The 20,932-nt window shown below is 50.6% G+C and overlaps 1 protein-coding gene across 1 annotated transcript in view; it reads left to right on the top strand.

Annotated features, from left to right (window-relative positions):
- TCERG1L (transcription elongation regulator 1 like) overlaps positions 1 to 20,911 on the top strand; it is a 215,433-nt gene extending 194,522 nt beyond the window's left edge. The window contains exons 9-12 of the mRNA XM_077124440.1: positions 1,604 to 1,739; positions 14,229 to 14,318; positions 17,905 to 18,023; positions 20,666 to 20,911. Coding sequence (XP_076980555.1) covers positions 1,604 to 1,739; positions 14,229 to 14,318; positions 17,905 to 18,023; positions 20,666 to 20,822 — 502 coding nt within the window. The 3' untranslated portion in view covers positions 20,823 to 20,911. The remainder of the gene's footprint in view (positions 1 to 1,603; positions 1,740 to 14,228; positions 14,319 to 17,904; positions 18,024 to 20,665) is intronic.
- Positions 20,912 to 20,932: the final 21 nt, after the last annotated feature.

The raw sequence follows: 20,932 nt of genomic DNA, 5'->3' as shown, positions 1-20,932 counted from the left end.
GGCCCCGTGAGCTTGGCTGAATCATCCCCTACCCTCTGCATGGGGTACACTCAGAAGGCCTGGTTCACAGACCTGCCAGCACCTGGGGGAGACACAGACGTGCACGTGTGCACACACATGTGTGCACACATGCCCACGCGCACAGGGGAGCACACACAGCACTCACAGTGGGGCTGTCAGAGGCGGGCCGGAGGTGAAGGCCTGAGTGCTGGCCAGGGAGCAGACCCTCCTGCTCGGGGACGGCCAAGCACAGTGTCTCCAAAGGAGCATGCCGTCCCGGGGGCAGAGTAGGGGAGCAGCTCCCTGGCTGGAAGCCCCTTTTGACCTGTGCGCTGGACCTGGGGTGTTTCCCAAGCAATGGGCCAGCATCACAAGGCTTTTCCAGCTCAGTGACCACCGCCAGATGGGACGTGCCCACCTCGCTCAAGCAGCAAGGTCCCTGGGGGCCCAAAAGTGGGTTCCTGGGGCGGCGGCCTCTCACCCGCGGCTGAAGGCTTGCCTGAGCCTTCTTAATTAAAAGCATTAGAAATTACACTTTGTTAAAAGTACGATAAGAATATCAAGAATATACTTAGCTAGTTTTCATTTGCTTTGGACCAGTTCTAGTTGACCTGAGAGCTGAGCAGTTTGGAAGGTGTCCAAATGGTTCTGAATGGAATATTCTGTTGAATGAACTATGATATGAGATCATCGGTGAACTTAGAATGTTCCTGTTTATCTTATTGCAAGTCGCAATAATGCAAGCCTTGTTTCCACATTCTGTTTTTAACTAGGGAAAATTTATTACAAAGAAATCCTAATTATACCCTTTGGAATATAATGCAGTTTCAAATACACTGGTAAATTTTTTTTCTTTCAAAATTCTACCTCATCACATAACCAGAAAAAGTGTAAGTTCTCCTGAAATAGTTGGTCTATAAACAAAATGCCCAGGTGAGCTGAGCAACCATTTTTTCCTGCTGCACGTTTTGTATTAGGTTGGATTCATCCATAGTACAAACCCTATGAGTAGAAGCCCCATGTTTGACATAGAAAGTCACTTATTCGCCATTCCCTGGGCGCCCTGGACAGGCAGAGGTGGGGAAGGCCAAGCTCCCACCAGATGCCAGAGGGGTGGATGGGACTGGACCACGCCCTGAATTGCCTCCAGCCAGTCGCTTTCCTTCTGGGCCTCCTCTCCTGCTCTCCAAGTGAGCTGTGCTGACTTACACTGGTGCCCCAGAGCTCCCAACAAACTGATGGGACCCGGGGCTTGCCATGAGGCTTGCAGCCCAGGCAGGCACCCAGGTGTGCAGCTCCCCGCCCACACCTGCCCATCCTCTTTTCTCACTGCTCCCGAGGACGGCTGGTGGAAGACTTGGGCTTCTGTCTCAACTTCTGGCCACCAACACAAGAAAACGGCATCCTGAATTTCTCCAGTGCGCCCAGGAAATTTCCCATAAAAATCCCTGCCTTTGCTGGGCTGACCTGGCCAGGCTTTGAAAGGGATTTTCCAAGAATGTCTGCATTTACAGTTTACTGGAGGGTTTGAAGGTTGAAATAAAATCTAGGTAGGTATGCAGTGGCGCACTTACCTACCGCTTTGTGTCTTATGCCCCTGAAGGACCGAAGGCCATGCCAGCCCAGAGCCAGATGGCACAGAGAAGGGGGACAAGGCCACGGAAACGCCACCGCCTCAGATTCTCCTGCCCCTGGAGGAACGTGTGACCCATTTCCGGGACATGCTCCTGGAGAGAGGGGTAAGAAAAGCTCTGTGCAGGCAGCTTGAGTCCTTAAGAATACACAGCTGACCTCAGAAATGAACGTTACTCCCCCAACCTCAGAGCCTGAGGGATATTTGTCCTACCGAGTTCATGTCATTGGTCCAAGTAGAATTTGGGTTCTAAAAGAATTGCACCAAAGGGGACAAAACAGCATAAGGAGTCCCTGCTTCTTGCTGAAAGGGGCAAGGAAGTGCTTTGAGAGACACGAGTACTGTGAGACAGCCTTCCTATGGGAAAGCCCCTGAGAGTCAAGCAGGGGTGGGCCTGCCCAGGCAGGGACAGGCAGCAGGGCTGTGTGTGCAGGTGGCTGCCCTGTGGACGAGGCTCCTGGAGCCCACGGGACTTGCCTTGCAGAGGACAGCTGACTGCAGCTACCTCCCCAAGGAGGGTCAGCCCCGTGGGTAAAGGCGACTGGCCCTCACAAAATGAGGATATTTTTATTGGAGCTGATTTCTGAATCTCTCGTTTAATTTGGGAAGAAAAAAATGTTTATAATCAAATCTCCTACCAATGAGTTTCATTCCGGCTTTAGTTTTGGGGTATTCAGTGAGGCAGATGCAATGTAGTGGCCATGTAGGGTTTATTTGCACAAACAGTGGTGATGGGAGCCTCTGTAGTGGGATTATCATGACACTTTCACCTGCCTCATGCAGGCAAAAGTGAAAGCCCTCTGCAGGCAGTGCCCCACCCCGCTGCTCAGGCAGGAGGGTCAGCCGGGAGCCCAGGCACAGACCACAGAAGGCACCAGCCCCTCCCAGAGCAGGGGGGCAGTACACAGCTCCCGCTGGGACAGCCTAGGACACCAGCGCTGGTGCGAGGGGCCCCTGAGGGTGGGGGAGAATCGTGTGTTGGAAGGAACCAATCCCACCCACCCACCCTCCATGGAGAACAGCACTTCCATTGCACCATGAATTTTCATGAACGCATCTGTTGGTCTATTTAGTCATTCGCTCAGACATAAAATATAGCCCTTAAGGAACCAGAAGGAAAAAATAGACTTGTAAACTCATAACTTCAATAAAATGTGTTAAACCTAAATAAACATAAATCTCAAGAAACACAGAGGCACCAAAGGGGAATAGTGACATGAGCATATGCGCACGCATGCACGCACAACACACACATGTACGTAATGCACACACATGCACACGCCACACACACATATGCACGCACACCAGACATGCATATGCATACATGCACATGCACATGCATGCAAATGTGCATTTGCTTCTTTCAAGCCACAGAGATGGCATGGCCTCCACGAGTCCCTTGCTGGGAACCCCTGGTGAAGCAGCCCCCGCGTCCAGCCCTCGTCCCCGGCACAGACCTGCCAAGACTAGCAAAGTCCCCTTGCTTGGCAGTGAGGGCCCCACCTGGCCGAGCTGCCCTCTCACGGTGCCTTCATTCTGCCGTGACTCTATGCTACTCCCCAGTGTGCTCAGCCTTCCCCCGTGCAGACACGTTACAGGCATATAAACGGGATCTACTGCAGCATCCCTGTCACGCTTGAGAAGGATGAAGAGCCTCGTAAAGGAAGTGTGAGCACAGACTCCAGACTGCCTGGCCTCTAGGGCCTCTCCAGCCCCAGTGGAGAAAGAGACCTTTCCATCCCATCCTCCAGATGATATGGGGAGGGTCTCGGGGCCTTGACGCCATGCCCACTGTGCCCTTACAAACCAGGGGGTCACTTTTTCTGCTGCAGACCGGCCTTCTCGTCTCCAAGGCCGGTCCCCACCTCCTGTATTGCAGGGTCCCGTGGAAGGCCCGCCCTCCCCACCCTGGCCAGCCTCCTGCCTCGGTGCCACCTGCTCCTCCTCCCACTCCAGGCATGACCTTCTCGACGCCCTTCCCCTCCCTTGGCCCCTTGGGACCCCTACAATGTCCACGGCCGAGTCCCTGGCCACGTTGCTGCCAGACAACAAGTCCTGGAGGCTGGGACTTTTCATCCCACCTCGGAATGCCCAGGCTGAGCACACAGTAGGTGCTTAAAGCCCTCCCCATGTCTGCTCAGCGTTCCTGAGCAGGGGCAGGCCTCCTGTCTGAGTCACAGGTGCCCTGACCCCCCGTGGCCCCAGCTCTCCAGCCCTGGGCACGCCCACTTCAGAGTAGGTCCTCGGAGCACATGACTGAGGGTTTCTCCGACGACAGACAGACCCTTCTGAGCAGGCAGCTTGGGGTGACGCTTACTTTCCTTCCAGCCACCTCGCCACAGAACAGCATAGGGCAGAGTTTATATGATATTCTGTAGATGGCCTGCAGCCCGACACCCTCCCAGTGGTTTCTGAGAACAGAGTCCCCTCCCTCCCTGGACTTCTGAGGTGGGCCCTGCTGCTCAGTAGTTATTGGGTCAGCGGAAAGCCCCACCTTTTGCCATCCAGCCTCTTGGCAAGGAAACAGCGATACAATTTCAGGTCTCTAGATAAACCTCCCCATCTGCTCCAGGTGATTACTTAGCAGAATACAGATCCAGCTTCCTTGAGACATGAAGGCGCTGATAATATTTGAGAAACATAAGTAAACATCCGTCTCCTTTGGAATCTACCCAGACCTGATTTACCAGCACACGTCCAGGGACCGGGGGCCGGCGCGGCTGAGAGGCTGCCAGTAGCCACACGTGCAGGGCCTTTGGGATTTATCCCGGTGGCCTTGGTGAACAACACTTACTGATGAGATTCTGAGTGCGTCCTTGCCTCCGTGGCAGTGATTCATTTCAGCCTCAGTCCTTAGAGTCTTTGATTCACGTGAAATTGTGGAGCATCAGCCTTGGTGCCTTGTCTTTTCCTTGCAAGGGAGAAGCTGGGGTGAGACCCAAACCCACAGCCTAGGAGGGTCAGAAGGAGGAGCCCACACAGCTCGTGAGTCGAAGAAATCAATCTGAATTTATGGCGAAGATGATAAAGCAAAAAGTTATGACTTTTTGACTTTATAAAATAGGCCATCAGATTTCATAAGTTGCCCAGGCTCATGAGAATTTTATGGTTAAGCCCATGAGATTTTGAGTTGCTTAGAAAATGAGGTATAGAAAGGTCAATTTTTCATGGACTGGGTGATTAATAAAAGCCTTTATTGCTTTCGTTGAGTACTTTGATTGAGGAGATTGTGCACTCATGGCGGGATGAAGGAGGCGCAGAGATTTCTAGAATTCTAAAATGACCATGGTCTGTATCGGTCATTTTGACTGTGGACTGCGGGAAGCAGGCAATATTCTGTGTTTTTGAGGTGTGCAAGTGATGGGTCAATGAAAGTTTTTTTGCTTGCTTGTTTTTGCTTTGTTTTTCCTTTTACAAATCACCATGGTTTGCTCACTTTAAATTTCAGTCTACATAGGGACATATTTAACTGAGTAGCAAGGTGCTAATTTAACCCTGCCTGTGAGGATAAGTGCATTAGAGAACTCGCCCCTGCTGCAAAGCACCCCTTGGAAGTCGGGGCCAGGGAAACAAAGTCCATTGGAGAAGCCCAGGTCTTGGTTCAGGGGCTCCAGGCATGTCCCCTTGGGGTCTCTCCATGTGTACCCTTGGCTAGCTTTCCGGCAGGGCTCAGCCCCAGGAGACTGGTTGCCACTGTCCTTTGTACAGGAGCACCCCTGGGAGCTTGACTGGGCATCTGGGCCAGGAGGAGACTCCACGCAGCGCCTGCTTGCGCCAGCTCTGCCCATGCTGAGCGGCTTTGATCAGGGGTTGTCGGTCTCATTGATTCCAATGACACCTCTCCCTGGGCATCCTCCAGCACCCTCCCCCAGCCAGCGGTGCCACCCGCCCTGAGCGAGGCTGCCTGCCCCTCCCATGTAGACACGGCCCCGATGTGGCCTCTAGAGGTTTCGGGCAGCCCTGGCCAGGGCGAGGGCTGGAAGGCTCTGTGTGGTCTCCCCTGCCGTGGCCTGTCCGATGACCAGGTGAGGGGCTGCTTCGGCTGCAGCGGCCCAGAGTGCCGTGTCCCACAGGGGAGGTGGCCCATTTCATGTCCCTGCAGCATGCTTCAGAATCCCTCCAGGCGCCCAGCAATAGCCCTGAAAAAATAAAATTCTAATATGAAGGTTTTCAGGCTTAGTATAGATAATGTGCAAAATGTAAAAAGTATAAATAAGAGAGAACATCACTCCCAATCCTACTCTAAGAGATAATTACTATTATGAGTGGGGTGCGTTTCTTTCCAGTCTTTTTTCCTGTGGATAGATTTTTAAAATAAAAAATTCTAGGCATGAACACTTGTAGCTTACAGTGTGAACCAATATTGAACGATGGCTGAGCTCGTGTGAACCAATTTTTTTTAATGGTCAATTTCATAAGGTTCAACTTTATTTATAAATTTGTATAGGGCTTTCTCCCTTTAAGCTTTTTAAAAATTATCATAAGATTTATATGAATTTATAAAAATTATTATAAACTCTTAAAATATTTTTGGTGAAGGCATAATATTCCATTCCTTTTCAGTTTAAAAAGCTGCCATTTTCCTTCCTTTACTATATTTCCCAATTTTGTTCTTTCAAATAATACATTGATGATCTTACTTGTATATGAATTTTAGTGTGTTTCTTTTTGCTTAATTATTTTTTTGCATGTAGAATGGTTTTTTCCAAGTGATAAACGTTTAGCCAATATCACCAATTTTCTATGAAGTTTTTAATACAATTTAATCTCCTGTTACTCATATTTTAAAGTTCCTGGTAATCTGTTTGTCAGCATACCCTACTGCCATTGAATGCTAAGAAGTTCAGATGCTACTATTTAGTATTCTTTGCAATCTCCCTGTGCTTTGCCTATGATGTGCCTGTCTTTTGGCCCCAGCACTGAGTTCCCCTTCCCTGGATGTCCTGCCCTTTGTCCCTTTAGCTCTGGGCCCCAACAGGCCCCTCCTGTTGGGGATTCGCACAAGCTCTAATTCTGAAATGGCAGCGGGGTTTCCTAGACCACCCACTCTTATTTCTAGAAGGGGATTGTAACTATCCTCACGTGAAAATAACCCTCAGAAGTCAATGCAGGTGGGGCACGGTGGCTCAGCAGGCAGAGTTCTCGCCTGCCATGCCGGAAACCTGGGTTCGATTCCTGGTGCCTGCCCATGCAAAAAAGCAAAAACAAACAAACAAAAGTCAATGCAGTCAAGGTGCATGGATGGTCCAGCAGTAGAATGCTCACCCACCACGCGGGAGGCCCGGGTTCGATCCCTGGCTCACCCCCTCCAAAAGAAAAGCCAGTGCGATCAGACAACTATACTATGAGAAACAACAGTACGAAACTTTACCTAAAAAAAAATCTGAAACAGGAAAGATACCCTGAACCCCGAGATGTGGGATTGGGTTCCCGGGTCCCCGGCTTAGGGAGAAGTGGGCAGGCAGTGGCTGTCCCGCCTGTGGCTCTGGGGTTCACCTGAACCAGTTAGTCCTTCCCTCGAGCCAGCACCTCCAAGGTCAAGTGAGGTCTCAGCACCAGTGATGTCGGGCCCCCAGGGCAGCTTCATCCAGGGGCTGAGGGTCAGGAGGGAAAGGCCCCCTGCCCCATCCCTTGGTGGGATGAGTCTGAGGCATGGTCAGGCCTGTGCCGCGGGGCTCTCCAGGGCTCTCAGGGACTCATCTGGTGTCCCACCTGCCCATTCATGCACCTTGAGCTCTCCTGTTTTTCCTGGACTCACCTCCCAAATGCATCACCTGTGCCCGAGCCCTTGACTCAGGTCTGCCTTGGGAGATGCTAGCACGGGACAAAGAGCTCATTGGTCCTCGGGACAAGGTGGGAGTGTGGCCTAACCCCAAGGGGATGCTCTCAGTCTGGGCTCTGGCTCCCTCCTGATGCCCTTGATGATGGGGAGCCCAGCGGCAGAACAGTTCCAGGGTCCCAGGTACAAGCACGCCACTTTTTGCTCTGTCTGAACCTTTTCAAGCAGAGTTGAGGGCGAGGAGAAGAGGGCAGGGCAGGCAGGACATTTTGAAAGAGAGAGGGGAGGGCTGGACAGTGTTTCAGGAAGGAACTCCATCCATGTGAATCGGCGTCTTTAAGGCTTGTGGGAGATGTTGGGGGGCTGCGGTGGGCGAAAGGAGGGGGTCCTGGGTGGGGGCCGAGGTATACAGTGGATGGAGGCGGGAGGCTCCAGGGAAAGTGGGGGGCTGGAGAACCTGGACCAGCTGTGAACGAAGGTCCATGGCCAAGGTGTCCGTTCCCAGTGGCTGCCAGATTCAGGTGCGGGAGAGGGTTTGGGAACTGGTTCAGGTGGCCCAGGGGACTCCCGAGAGGCTGTCACCTGCGTCCCCCACCCCCCTTTGCTCAGGGAAGAGAGCACTTCTGCTCCTGCTTGTTGAGGTCTTCAGGTAACTTCCCAGAGACCAGGAGAGTCAGAAAGGGGTGGGGAGCGGCGGGCAGGAAGGGAGTGAGGCTGTGGACGTGCCCGCGACAGCTTTGTTCCCTGCCCTGCACCAGTCGCCTCTTGCAGACCAGGATCAGCAGCCACATCCTGTCACTGCAGCTGCCCAGGGGCGGCCGGGAGGGGCTCAGCTGTGCTCCCATCAGGAGGTGATGTCGCTGTGGGTCAGCTTCTTCCTGTAGCGCGTTTACTTTCAGAGCCTTAGAGGAAAATCACCTCTAATTTCATTAACAGTCCATGCTCCAAGTTCAATGTGGCCATTTAAAAACACCAAGGAAATGAAAGAATAAATCTATTGTTCCTGATAATCAAATTTGGTAAAAATCAGAGTAACTTTATGTGCACCTGAGATGGAATCAGCTCCATCCTAGAGACCATAAGACCCACCCCCACAGTCCCGAGCACACTCAGCAGCTGTCCTCTCCCGGAAAGGAGACAAAACAGTGATGGTGCGTGGAGGCTGGGTGGACACAGACAGACAGACAGACAAGCCCACACAGCGGATGTGTTTCGACAGGAACCTGCCGAGAGTCTGGCCTCCGAGCTGGTGCTGGTTTTGCCCATGCCACTGACTGGCACCCAGGCAGGGGCTTGCCCCAGCTGGAGGGTGCATCCCCAGTTTAAGACTCAGCAAGAACCTCCCTCCAGGTGAGCTTCTCTGCTCTTCTCTGGTGTTAGGGTCCTTGGCCTTTTCTGTGATCCAAGGATTTGAAAAATACTTGGAACAGTTTGTCGTTGTGGAAGATGGAAGCTGCCCCATGCTCCCTTTTAAGTGCTCTCTGTAGTTAACAGCAGGCACCGGCGCTCACTGCCCGTGGTCTTTCCAGGGGGTCATGGCCTCTGAGATGTCCAGGGCCTAGTGGATGGACATGGTGCTCCCTCTTCTGGCCCCACCAGCCTCCCTCAGGTGCTTCTCTTACCCTGAATCCATTTTCTCTCTGGTTGAATTATCCTCATGAGTAATATTAGATCCTTTTTCTTAGTTTCTGGGGATGATTTTGGCAGAGATGAGACTGAAGTTAGAGCCCTGTTTTATTCGGTTTTGGGCCAGCACCCAAGCTGACTTCCGTTCTTTATGCACGAGGCCTTGATCGGCTCCCAGTGGGGTAAGGTGTGAAATTTTGGGTAGAGGGGGACAGAGCATTCCTGGGACAAGCTTGGGGTGGTCTTCCCAGCCCAGAGCCCACTCACCTGAAGCAGATGCTCAGGGGAAGCTGGGGCCCCCAAGGCTAGAAGTCCCTCAGAGCTCAGCCAGGCCAGGGGGACAGCAGTTCAAGCTGGGAGCATGAACAGGGCTGGGTGAGAAGGCGCTGGACGCCTGGCTGGTGAGGGGGTAGTTAGAAGACCATTGTGTCTGTCCGGGCAGGAGATTCTGCAGCGGGGAGGTGGCTGCTTTTCTCTTTGCTCTGGAAAGGTTCTGTTCTTTCACAGCATGCTGGGGTCCAGCTGGCTTTGCCACTGAGGATCAGTTTACCATCCAGAGATGCCAATCTCCCTCCACCTATCACCTCCAGCAGTGACATTTGTGGGTTCAGGTGGAACCAATGAGGGACCCTTGGGCTCAGGCCCCAGCGGTGGCCCCTGACACTTGCCCATGGTGTGACACATGTGAGTTCATTTGATGGTGGCATCTGTTGGTTTTGGAAAGGCTGTGATCTGATGGCATCCTGCCCTATAGCCACAGGGCATCCCCCGTTTGCTGCTCTCTCCCAGTCCCTTTCTTTCAAACCATCAGCTCTTTTCTCCTCAGTTGCAGAAATGGTGGGACATGGGTGGCAACTCACGGACTAATGGGGAGTGAAATCCACTCCAGCTGGCATTTCCCATGAGACTGTCCACCAGTCCGAGAAGCACGCTATCATCTGGGGCTGAAGGGGGAAGAAGACAGTGACTGCCCGCCCAGCCTCTGGTGGTCCACCCATGCTCTCGTGGTCCCAACAGAAGGGAGAACGGATGCTCAGACTATGCATTAAATACAGAACCACACGTGTGCCAGTGAGGGTCGGACACACTCGCAGTGTCAGTAATACTACCTCCCACCAAGGCAGATGGCTTCAGCACTCATGAACCTGGCCCTGTACTGCATAGTTGCAATGCAGACGACATCCTCAGCACTGAGAGTCAGGGGTGGCATCAAGACCACAGGACCATTTCAGGAAAGGGAAATGGAATCCGTCCATTAAGCATGCAATCTGCAGAGCGAGGACTGGATTTCTACATGAAAGGTTTTAAGAAATCCACTGAAGAATGCAGCTACTAAAGGGCCAAGTCACATGTAAAATGCCAGAAAATCAAAGAAATGTTAGGTGAGACAACGGATATAAATGGCTATTGAGAAACGAAGGCTGTGTAAGAGACAGATTGTAGCCTGGGGCATCTATTGTGAAGGCAGAATTCCAGGATGTCCCCGGGATTCCCACCACCTATTGTACACCCTCTCCATAATCCCTGCTGCTCCAGTGTGGGCAGAGCTACTGCCCTGATGATGATGGCCCCTGCGACTGCAGGGGAGACTCTGCTGCTGGCTCTGGAGAGGCAGGGTGCCATGTTGCAAGGAGGACCACAAGGCGGGGAAAACTATGTGGAATCCAGGAGCTGAGACCCATGCTCAGCTGACCCCAGCAGGGATGTCGGACATCAGTCCAGCAGCCACAAGGAATTGAATTCTGGAAACAACCAGAGAGCTGGGCAGGCAACTTTGAGCTTCAGACGCAATGGAAGCGCCAGTCTACACCTTGCTGTCAACCCGGAAAGACCCTGAGCAGAAGACCCTACTAAACCTTGATCAGACGCCAGTCTCAGAAAATTGAGACAATAAATCAATGTTATTTTAAGCCACTAAGTTTCTGGTAATGTTATACAGCAATAGAAAATTAACACACTAACCTACTTTTTTGTCGGAGAGAAAAATCAGACTTGCATCTACCTGAGGGACAGTTGTTCTCTCCCGAGTTATCCCAGAAGATCAGTCTTCCCTGGTGGCGGTGGCAGCAGTGCATGTGTAAGAACATGTGTTGCTCCCCAAAATGAATTTGTTGGTAAAATAACTGTGGGTACATAAACCCAGGTTGACAGGATTTTTATCAGAAATTCTCAAAAAACTGATGGAGTTAGCTGTGTGATGACAATTCTTAACCATTTTCTGGCCTCTAGCAGAGCTGGGATGTCCCAGGGTATCCCAGGTCCCCACCAGATATACATTGCCTATTGACTGAGCTGAATTGAGGTGGTCACCACCTCTCTCCATAACAGCCCCAAGTTCCCCTGTGGTCAGTGGTGCTCTGTCAAAGTCCTAGCTGAAGTAATTCTGACTGGACACTTTCCCAGCTCGTCCCCATCCCTGTCCCTGCGATATATCATCTCACCATTTCTCAGTCCACTGAAGAAAAGCCAAGGTTATCCACCCAGCAAAGAGGCCCATGCACATTCTTGAGAGGGCTTGGGTTTTGATCACTGAAAACAAATTGGCAGGAAAAAAATTATGTTATGAGGTACCTAATAAAGCATGTGTGTACTGAAATGGTATCTCTAACAAAGAGTGTGAATGAGACTTCGATTCCATGAGCTGCCAATTAGCTTCTCTCCACACACGCTAGGAGTCCGTTCCATGCCTGGGCCCCACAGGCTTTCCCAAAACGTACTCTTCTTTCTCCCTGACTCTCCTGGTAACACCCAAGCTCCTCCATAGGTCTTGGGGTGCCAAGAAGCTCCTCTTCTTGCTGGCTCCTCCCCAGGTTCCTTCATCCCCAGCCATGACTGACCTCTTGTCATCTCCCCATTCCCCAAAGTAGATGAATTCCTGGGTAGTCGACGTGGATCATCATCCCAAGCTCCTTCGCAAACCAAGAGGAGCATCCATGGTCCAGAATTCAGCCCTGCCAGTAGCAGTCTAGAAACATCCCAGCCTGGCTCCTCTTCTTGCTGGCTCCTCCCCAGGTTCCTTCATCCCCAGCCATGACTGACCTCTTGTCATCTCCCCATTCCCCAAAGTAGATGAATTCCTGGGTAGTCGACGTGGATCATCATCCCAAGCTCCTTCGCAAACCAAGAGGAGCATCCATGGTCCAGAATTCAGCCCTGCCAGTAGCAGTCTAGAAACATCCCAGCCTGAGTCTGATGTCCCTCCTCTGCAGCCCCCAGCTCCTGGATGGGAGAGGATGCTCAGGGTCTCTCAGGAGACCACCGGCCCTCATGTGCCTTATCCTAAACCATGACCACCGGCCCTCATGTGCCTTATCCTAGACCATGGGCTTCCCAGAGTCAGGGGCCTGGATTGCTTTTCTATGAATCTTTGGTACCCAGCCTGGAGCCTGAGTCAGAGTCATGGGGAACCAGGAAATGTTTTTAAATGAATAAATTATTTTGCAGTGACTTAGACATGTCATTCTTTCAGCTGAGAGAGTCTAGAAGCAGTGACATCTCAGTAGCCACAAGCACACCCAGCATGAGATTTTGGTTTCTACCAACCCCCTCCAATAGCAGGAACCAGGGCTCTGTGGAGAACTAGCTGGGGTGGGGCATATGAAAGGTGAGCCTGGAACATGTTGTAGTGCTGGAAAGTAAGGAACCATTTAGAAAATGTACAACAATTGGGGGATGGGGGGTGTCAAAGAGACACATGAGCCAACAGAAAGAGCTCTCAGTGGCCAAAGCTGGAACAACTTAAGTAGCAAAATAAGTATTGTAATACTTTATTGTCCAAAGTATCAAATACATACCTAGGAGTCCATACTGATAAAAACAAATGATTGAATATATAAATAAATTAGGGCAAATGGGCAAATCTCCCATCCAGAAGAACTCACATAGCTTGTATAGACCTGCCTCCCTTCCAGGTGGTGAAATGTGACTTCCCCCACTGCACGTGTGGCTGACTTCCCTCTGTAGGGTCAGCATGGAAAGAGGGGGAGCGGAGAAGCCTGGGAAGCATGACCTCAGACAGACAAGCGATCATGACGTAGCCTTGACACAATGCAATATGATAAAAATGCCTTCACCTCTGGGTCTTCTCTGAAGTCTCATGACCCCAGTGTAGTCTCGAGGAAAGCATCTTGCTGACCCCAAGAGAGGTGCGTGCAGTCACGTGCCTGACCAGGCCTCCTCCAAGCTCTCGGTCACCCCAGACAAGGAAAGTCCAAGAAATTGTCTCAGTTGAGAGGGGCTGTGGAGACATGATGACTGGATAGGGTATAGGCTTTGGAGGGATCCTCGAGCAGGGAGAGATGCTTAGGAAACAACGGAAGAACTCTGAACAAAGTACCCTTTTTAGTTAAGAATAACGTAAGGGGTCAGCGGTATGGCATGTGTGAATTTTTTTCTGTTGTGTTTTTATTTCTTTTTCTGAATTGATGCAAAATGTTCTAAGAAATGATCATGATGAATATGAAACTCTGTGATGATATTGTGAATTATTGATTATATATGTAAAACAAATGATCATATGTTAGGAATGTTTTGTGTTTCTTTGTTGTCATATTTTTTTTAATTTTTAATTAATAAAAAAACAAAAAAAGATAAAAAAAGAATAATGTATTGGTTCCTTAGTCATGAGAAACAGACCTTATTAATATGAGATGTTAACAGTGTTGCAAACTGGGTTGGGGGCATAGGAGAACTCTAATACTCACAACTTTTCGGTAGATCTAAAACTATGGTAAAATAAAATAGTTAATTTTTTTTAGAAATGACATAACTAAAAAATGTTCAAATGTTAAATAAAAATCGACTAAAACTGTTTTAAACCCACTTATCTGCAACACATTTTCCTCTGTAATGATTTGCTGGGTTCCAACGTATTTTACAACTATCATTTCTCCTTTCAAGATGTGCCGTGCTGGACACTGCACCTCCACGCACATAAGCAGGCATTCAGCTCAGGGCTCAGGGCTTTGGAAGATACCCAAGGAAGAATTAGTGTCATGAGTCTAGAAATTAATTTTTCTAATGCTCTCAATATTGATTTTTCTGGAAAAGTTTCGCATGTCTAGTGCTTTTCTACAACACTACCTCATGAGGTCCATTGCACAAATGCCATTTTTTGCCATCCATCATTTCAGCGTGACTCCAGGCACAGCGTTAGATGCTAAAGCAAATCTATTGACTGTCTTTCTCCAGGTGTCAGCGTTTTCTACCTGGGAGAAGGAGTTACATAAAATCGTGTTTGACCCACGCTATCTTCTGCTAAACTCTGAGGAACGAAAGCAGGTACGTCACAGTAGGACCCGATGACCACTCTAGATTCCCAGCATTAAAATGATCCCATCATGTCGAGGTTGTGAAAATGTTTCATTTAAAAACCCACTTTTAATTTTGTTGTGAGTGTGTGTGTGACAAAGGTGATTAAAGAGGGAGGAATCCAGCGAAGACAGGAGTTACAGGGACAGGGGAAGTTATTCTGAGCTGTTGTTCGTATCTGACCCCTTGGTCATGAGCCCAGAAGACAAATGCTCATTTTCAGAGATGAAGAATGTATGTTTTTAGGACATTTGCCACATTGAAACCGAATGTTAAAGACGCAGATGGTTTTACAGTGACAGTGTAATGGAGCAGGGCCCAGGGAACTTTGGCAGCATAACAAAAGGACAGAAGCTCTAGAAAGCAGGGGTAGGTTTGAGGTGCTGGTCTGGAGGTCCTTTTACAGAGGGAGGAAGGGTCTTCACATCTGGTTAACAGGTGAGGGTCTCGCCATCACGTGCCTGGGCAGCACCTATTTGTCCACACGGCATTCAGTAACACTGCATTAGCGGTGCATTAATTGCAATTTTACGTTCATTCTGCTGACGGCCCCTGACACCCTTTGAGCACGGCCTTAGCCGCTGTGGGTGAAGCACTGCGCAGCGGAGGCTCAGGACCGGGGGCCACGCTGCAGAGCCCCCCAACCAGGGGAGGAGGCTTAGGGTGGGGCTGTGGGCGTGCGATGGGTTTGTACGATTCGGACACGTCAGTGAGAGAGTTCGGCTCTCCCGAGAACTGTAATTACTTTCCTTTTGTTTCTTTCTAGCTGAGTTTACATTTCCAGAAAAAAAAAAAAAAACTGAAAATCTGTGAAACATGCAAGCAATGGCTCAAAATAATACTGCAGTAGAGCAGGATGAGTTCGGGCAGTATACTTCTTCGTGTAGCAAGGGAATACAATTTATTATCAGTACTAATTTGCTCTTTTCTTGCAAGATTAAAAATTTAAAAGTTCAACTATTCAACTATGAAAACATGTAATAAGCAGCCTGTTTGTTTATGTGACAAAATCATTTTATGCTGTAATAAAGATCCACAAACTGGCTAATATCTAATAACAGTCATCAGATATGCAGATTGGGTTTACTTTCACTTTGTCCTTGAAAATCTCTGTTAATTGATGAGGCCAGTTGGGGGCTGTTAGAGACCCTTGGCTTGTGTAAGGGAAGTTTAAGAGGTAAGACCCCATCGCTGGCCCACTGCTCCCTTAAAATAAGTCCCAGTTATGATTTGGTCCCCCCTGTAGGCCCTGTGTCCCCCCCCCCCCCACTCCCCTTCTCCCCCCATAGTCCCTGTCTCCATGGGGGGGTTGGGGGAGGAGGGACGGGGACAGTGTGGTGGCCCCGGGCTGTGGTGGGTCTGGCCTGGATGGGACCCTGCAGGGCCAGCCCAGGTGGGGGGTGCACTGACCCAGTGCCCACTCTCTGGGGAAGGCCGCCACCCTGCGAGGGTTGTCACCCTAAGGGGGCCACGGGCCTGTCCTCACCCTGGCTTGGGTCCCCAGCACCCGGGAGGAAGAGAGGGCAGTGGTCTTCACATTTGGGCCGCACGTCCGGGTTGGCGAGAGGGATCCAGCTGGTGCCTAGAGGGACGAGGGCAGTGCCAGGGGGCGACCGGCGCCTTCGCGAGCACTTCCCATTTCCATAAACTGTGGGGGCAGGACCAGAGGGGCCAGGCCACGGCTGGGAGACCTGGGCAGCCCCCACCCCCCAGGGGCCTCAGAGGGCCGCCTAGGCGCGTTCCTGGGGCGCCAGCAGCATTTCATGCCAGAACCAGGGGACGCCCAGTTGTGTGTCATCATAAGTCATGGCCCACGTTGGATGAATCTGGTAAAATTTGTCAACGATTCTTTAAAAATCACATTAAATTATAGCATTATAAATAAAGCAACAGAAAAAAAGCAACAGAAAAAGAGAAGAAAAATTACGATTAGATGGATAAATGGCTTTTGGCAGAGATAGAATCAGATGTTTCCTGATAGCTCTATCCGTACAGCCAGCCGGAGGTCCAATACAGACTCACAATTAATAGAACAAAACTGACTTAATGATGGAGCCTCCAGTTTTGATTTGGATAGGAACTCTGCATTCACCTTTTTTATTAGTTTGAATTTAAGACAACTTGAAAGCTTACATTCCGGTTTGCCTTCAAGATAGAGAAAGCCAATCATATTCTTCATTAGACATCTATGCCTGTGTTCTAAATTTGTCATATTTATGAACATTTCAGTTGGCTGTTGTGACTTCAGGAGATGAGCATCTTTTTGTATTTGTAATCTTGTAAACATTTGCCATTACCGAAACCAGGCGACAAGGCCAAAAGGGAGACCCTTCTGGAATGGCAAAGTAATTAAGCAGGTTATTGTTTTGTTTTTCTTTCTAACCTGCCAGTGTCTTGCTTTTCCTATCTTCATCTGCTTGGCAGGAGTTCTGGAGACCAGCTGAGTCCACGGTGCCCACAGCAGGCCCTGATAACCCGGCAGTGGTGGCCGACTGGCCTGGTGCACAAAGACTATTTATTGAATTCTAGGATTCTGTGTGGAATTATCACAGATCTTTTTATGCGTGTTTGATAAGATTTTAAATTATTTCCAGATGATCTCATTTTTAGCATTCTTGCAGTTTGGAAAGCACTAGGAAAGAAATGTCTTCTCCGCCCCCTCCCCCCCACCTTGGCTTATAACCTGTAAATGATGCGCTTTCCCATATGAGCAGTGAGAGGTCTCAGGATGAGCAAGGGGGGAAGCAGGATGACCCCACAGCGGGTCCCTGTGCTGTGGCGGCTGCTGGCTCCGGGAGGAAGTGTCCTGGGGCCCCAGACCAAGTGGCACCAAGTTTCCATGTCCTGTGTCCTGAGGAGGTTCGGGTTTGGTCCCTTGGCCAGGGGCGTGCCGCCTCCCGGGCCAGACCCCTTGCTGGCGCGTCCACGCTGGCCATGCCCGGGCACCCCAGGGGAGCCCACGAGCTTCGCCTGAGGACCTGAAGCTCCAAGTCAGCAGCGGGTTTGCCTGGAAATGGGAGACAGGGAGTCAGGGGTGCTGGATTCACTTTCTCCTCGCAAGTTAAAGTCTTTGTTGGAGAATCAAATGCTAATTATGTTGCCATTGGAGCGAATAGAACAAATTAGATGCTCTAATGCGACACTGGTTAACTGGCAGGCTGGTGACAGGCGGCAAAGCAATGGGATGCTGAGGCTCCTCGCTGGAATCAAACCAGGAAGCAGGGAGGCTGAAGGGCTGGGCTTCCCAGCCTGTCCACAGTCTCGGGCAGGGCTGCCAGCTGACTCCAAGGATTTCCCAAGCAGGCCTGCTGCGGGTTCCACCTGGAGGAGGGGTCTGTACGTGGAGAAACATCTCAGGCGGTCCAGGCTTGCTGGTCTGGATTAGCTGGGCTCATGGAGAACACCACATTCAAAGAGCCATTGCTTGTCGCTCCAGCACAGTGGACAGGAGACCCTCACCTGCATTTATTGCTGTTTTTCATGTGCTGTTTGGAACACATGATTTCACTCCCGAGATGCTATTTTGTGATGCTTTTCTTTGTGTATGTGCTTTAAGATATTTGAACAGTTTGTCAAGACAAGAATAAAAGAAGAATACAAGGAAAAGAAAAGTAAATTGCTGCTAGCCAAAGAAGAATTCAGAAAACTTCTAGAGGAATCTAAAGTGTCGCCCAGGTATGTAGAGAGAAAAGCAACAGGCAATCATTTTATTAATTATTGTAATAGAACTTTCAAAGACTACTTTGTTAAATCATGTCACCTCTCATCCAACATTCTGTAGACACTGGGAGTGTAATTTTTAAAGACCTGTTGCTTTCTCATTTGTCGAGTTGTCACTGAAGCGTCAACCTCCTCCTTCCCCATGAGCCTAACACGAAGCTATTAGCTATTTGCTAATAAAATGCACCCTAATCACCTTTTTCTGCCCTGCAATGTTTTCAAGACATCAGCAGCCCTGACTGCTGAACCTAAGTAACCTGCAGGTAGGAAGCCCTCGGTGATGGGGCCCAGCTTCTAACCAGGTGACCAAGGAGTAAAATTTAAAAACGAGCAACACTAAGTTCAAAATAAATCCCACTGATCCCCTCGCTGAGATGTTTTGGCCTCTGGCTAAAGTACAAAATGAGGATTTGATTTAGGAGAGCAAGCTTGGTTGCCAAAACTTACCTGAAATAATAGTGTAGTATTTCCATTTTACTTCCATGAAGTAAAACAAAATAATAAGGAAATGGGTGTTAAAAAATCATAAAAATATGGCCTAAGCTTAACCCTCATTTTAAATTAGATTTAATCAACGGTTATTTTTAAATAATGAAAATATACTCCTTCTAGGATTACAAAACTACAACTTTATAAGTATAAAAATGGTCGATTTTAATGTATTCTCATTGTGGATTGGGGCAGGCAATATTATTTTTCATATGGACGTTAATTGGTGCTTTCTGACAAAGGCGTAGGCTCCCGTTTTTCCGTCGTTCATTCGCATGGTCATGACTGGGCAACTGCAGACAGCGCTGGTTATTTCGTCCTCACGCACTTCTCCAGCTCTTCAAGGTGGAGAAAGACTGAATGGAAGAAGGAGGCGCGCATCCCCCTCCCCAGGGCTGAGCTGGCGGTGGACGCCCTCGGGCCCTGCACCAAGGAGGCGGGGTTAGCGGCGCCCTCCCAGGGGGCTCCTGGCCAGGCCTGGGGGAACGAGTGGGCCGGCAGGTGCTTCCACCTGGGGGTCTGAGCGCGCTCCGAGTGATGCTGACCCCCTGCTGCAGGACCAGGACGCGAGGGGCACCGGCAGAGGAGGGAGAAAGGGAGAGCACGGGGAGGGGAAGGGAAGGAGAGAGAAAACCAGAGAGCAACGGTTTTCTCCAGGATACACGCACCACCCAGTACAGCACAGTCGGGGGGAGGTAGGGTGCTCAATGGGAAGTTATGAAGACTAATAATTGTTTACTGCAGCATGAGAGCGAGTCTGCTGCTAATGAGTCTGCTTATTGTCTAACAGCCCTGTCAGCATACTCTCGCTGTTCATAGTTTTAAAAATAGATACTGAGTTATAATTTAATAGATAATTACACATCTGCAAAGGAACATAAAAGTCTTTGAAAAGAGAAAAGGAAGGTCTTCCTGCAGTGTGCATGCCCCCAGGTCTCCCCAAAGCCCTCCCCCACGCCTCCCCCAGGCCCTCCCCCACGCCTCCCCCAGGCCTCCCCCAGGTCTCCCCCAGGCCCTCCTCCACACCTCCCCCAGGCCCTCCCCCACGCCTCCCCCAGGCCCTCCCCCACACCTCCCCCAGGCCTCCCCCAGGTCTCCCCCAGGCCCTCCCCCAGGCCTCCCCCAGGCCCTCCCCCACACCTCCCCCAGGGGCCCTCCTCCAGGTCTCCCCCAGGCCTCCCCCAGGCCTCTCCCAGGCTTCTCGCGCTCAGGGTGACCAGCCAGGAGGCTTCTTCAGACCTGAACACTGGCCTGTCCCCAAAACGGGGGACCTCTCTGTGTCCCATCTCCCCAGGCGTCAGCCACTCTGCAGCTGCCAGGAATCCTGGTGCCCAGTTCAGGCTGGAGTGGGTGAAAAGCGGTGGGGCCTCTGAACTGCAGAGACTCCATCTCCACCCCAGGGATGTGTCCAGGTGCTCCACCCCTGCAGCTGCCCTGGCCTCTGAGAGTGGCCGTGCTGGGCCTGCCTGGCCGCAGTTGGGTTTTCTTATGGGAATTCCCTGGCTCAGCAATTATAGCTCCATCCAGGCAATATTTGAGTGTTTTCTACCTGCTGCTGGGCTGGGAATTCAGAACAGCAAGTGCTTCTGCTCATCAGGGAAGAGAGGACTAGTCGAGTAAAATTGCGTGCTAAGGCTTGAGAAGATCACAGCTGTGATGAGGGCCACGGGAGAGAAAGGTGCAGTTTCATGAGCCTCTAGAATGTGGTGTGTTTTCCTGAAGAAGAAGGTTGGTCCTGACTTCTAGTCATCAGTAGCATTACCTGGGTGAAGGGAAGAGGGAACAGAATATGCAAAGAGTGGAGCTGAGGGTGGGGGAGCGTGGAGCAAGATAAGGCAGACGAGACAGGTAAGGACATGGTCACTGCAGAGGCCAACCAGATGTGGAGATAGGGGCCATCTGCAGGTTTGGCCCAGGCCCCAGTGTGGCCAGCAGGTGCTAGAGGTGGGGTCCCTGGGTTCAGGCATAAACCTGTCCGGGCATCCCCCCTTCTTCCCTGTACCCCAGAATTCGGAGTCTGGTGGGAAGCCTCTCCACCACCTCAAGCAATGCCAGCATGAAATGCTCACTCTTGGGGGACATGTCTCAAGAACCTTCTTGTTTTTCAGAACCACATTTAAGGAGTTTGCTGAGAAATATGGCCGGGACCAGAGGTTCCGACTTGTGCAAAAACGGAAGGACCAGGAACATTTTTTCAACCAATTCATGCTTGTTCTTAAGAAACGGGACAAGGAAAACAGACTGAGACTGCGGAAAATGAGATGAGTTGGTGAAACCTGTGCTGACGTGTGGGCCAGCGCTGAGGCTGCCAGGGTGGGGGGAGAAGAGAGCAGCAGGACAGCTTGGGGGGCGCTGCACTGGGGACATGTTGGGGT

Source organism: Tamandua tetradactyla, chromosome 13, assembly GCF_023851605.1.
Source record: "Tamandua tetradactyla isolate mTamTet1 chromosome 13, mTamTet1.pri, whole genome shotgun sequence".
Taxonomy (NCBI): Eukaryota; Metazoa; Chordata; class Mammalia; order Pilosa; family Myrmecophagidae; genus Tamandua; species Tamandua tetradactyla.
The sequence above is the reverse complement of the archived record's forward strand: the minus strand, read 5'-3'. Positions and strand labels throughout refer to the sequence as shown.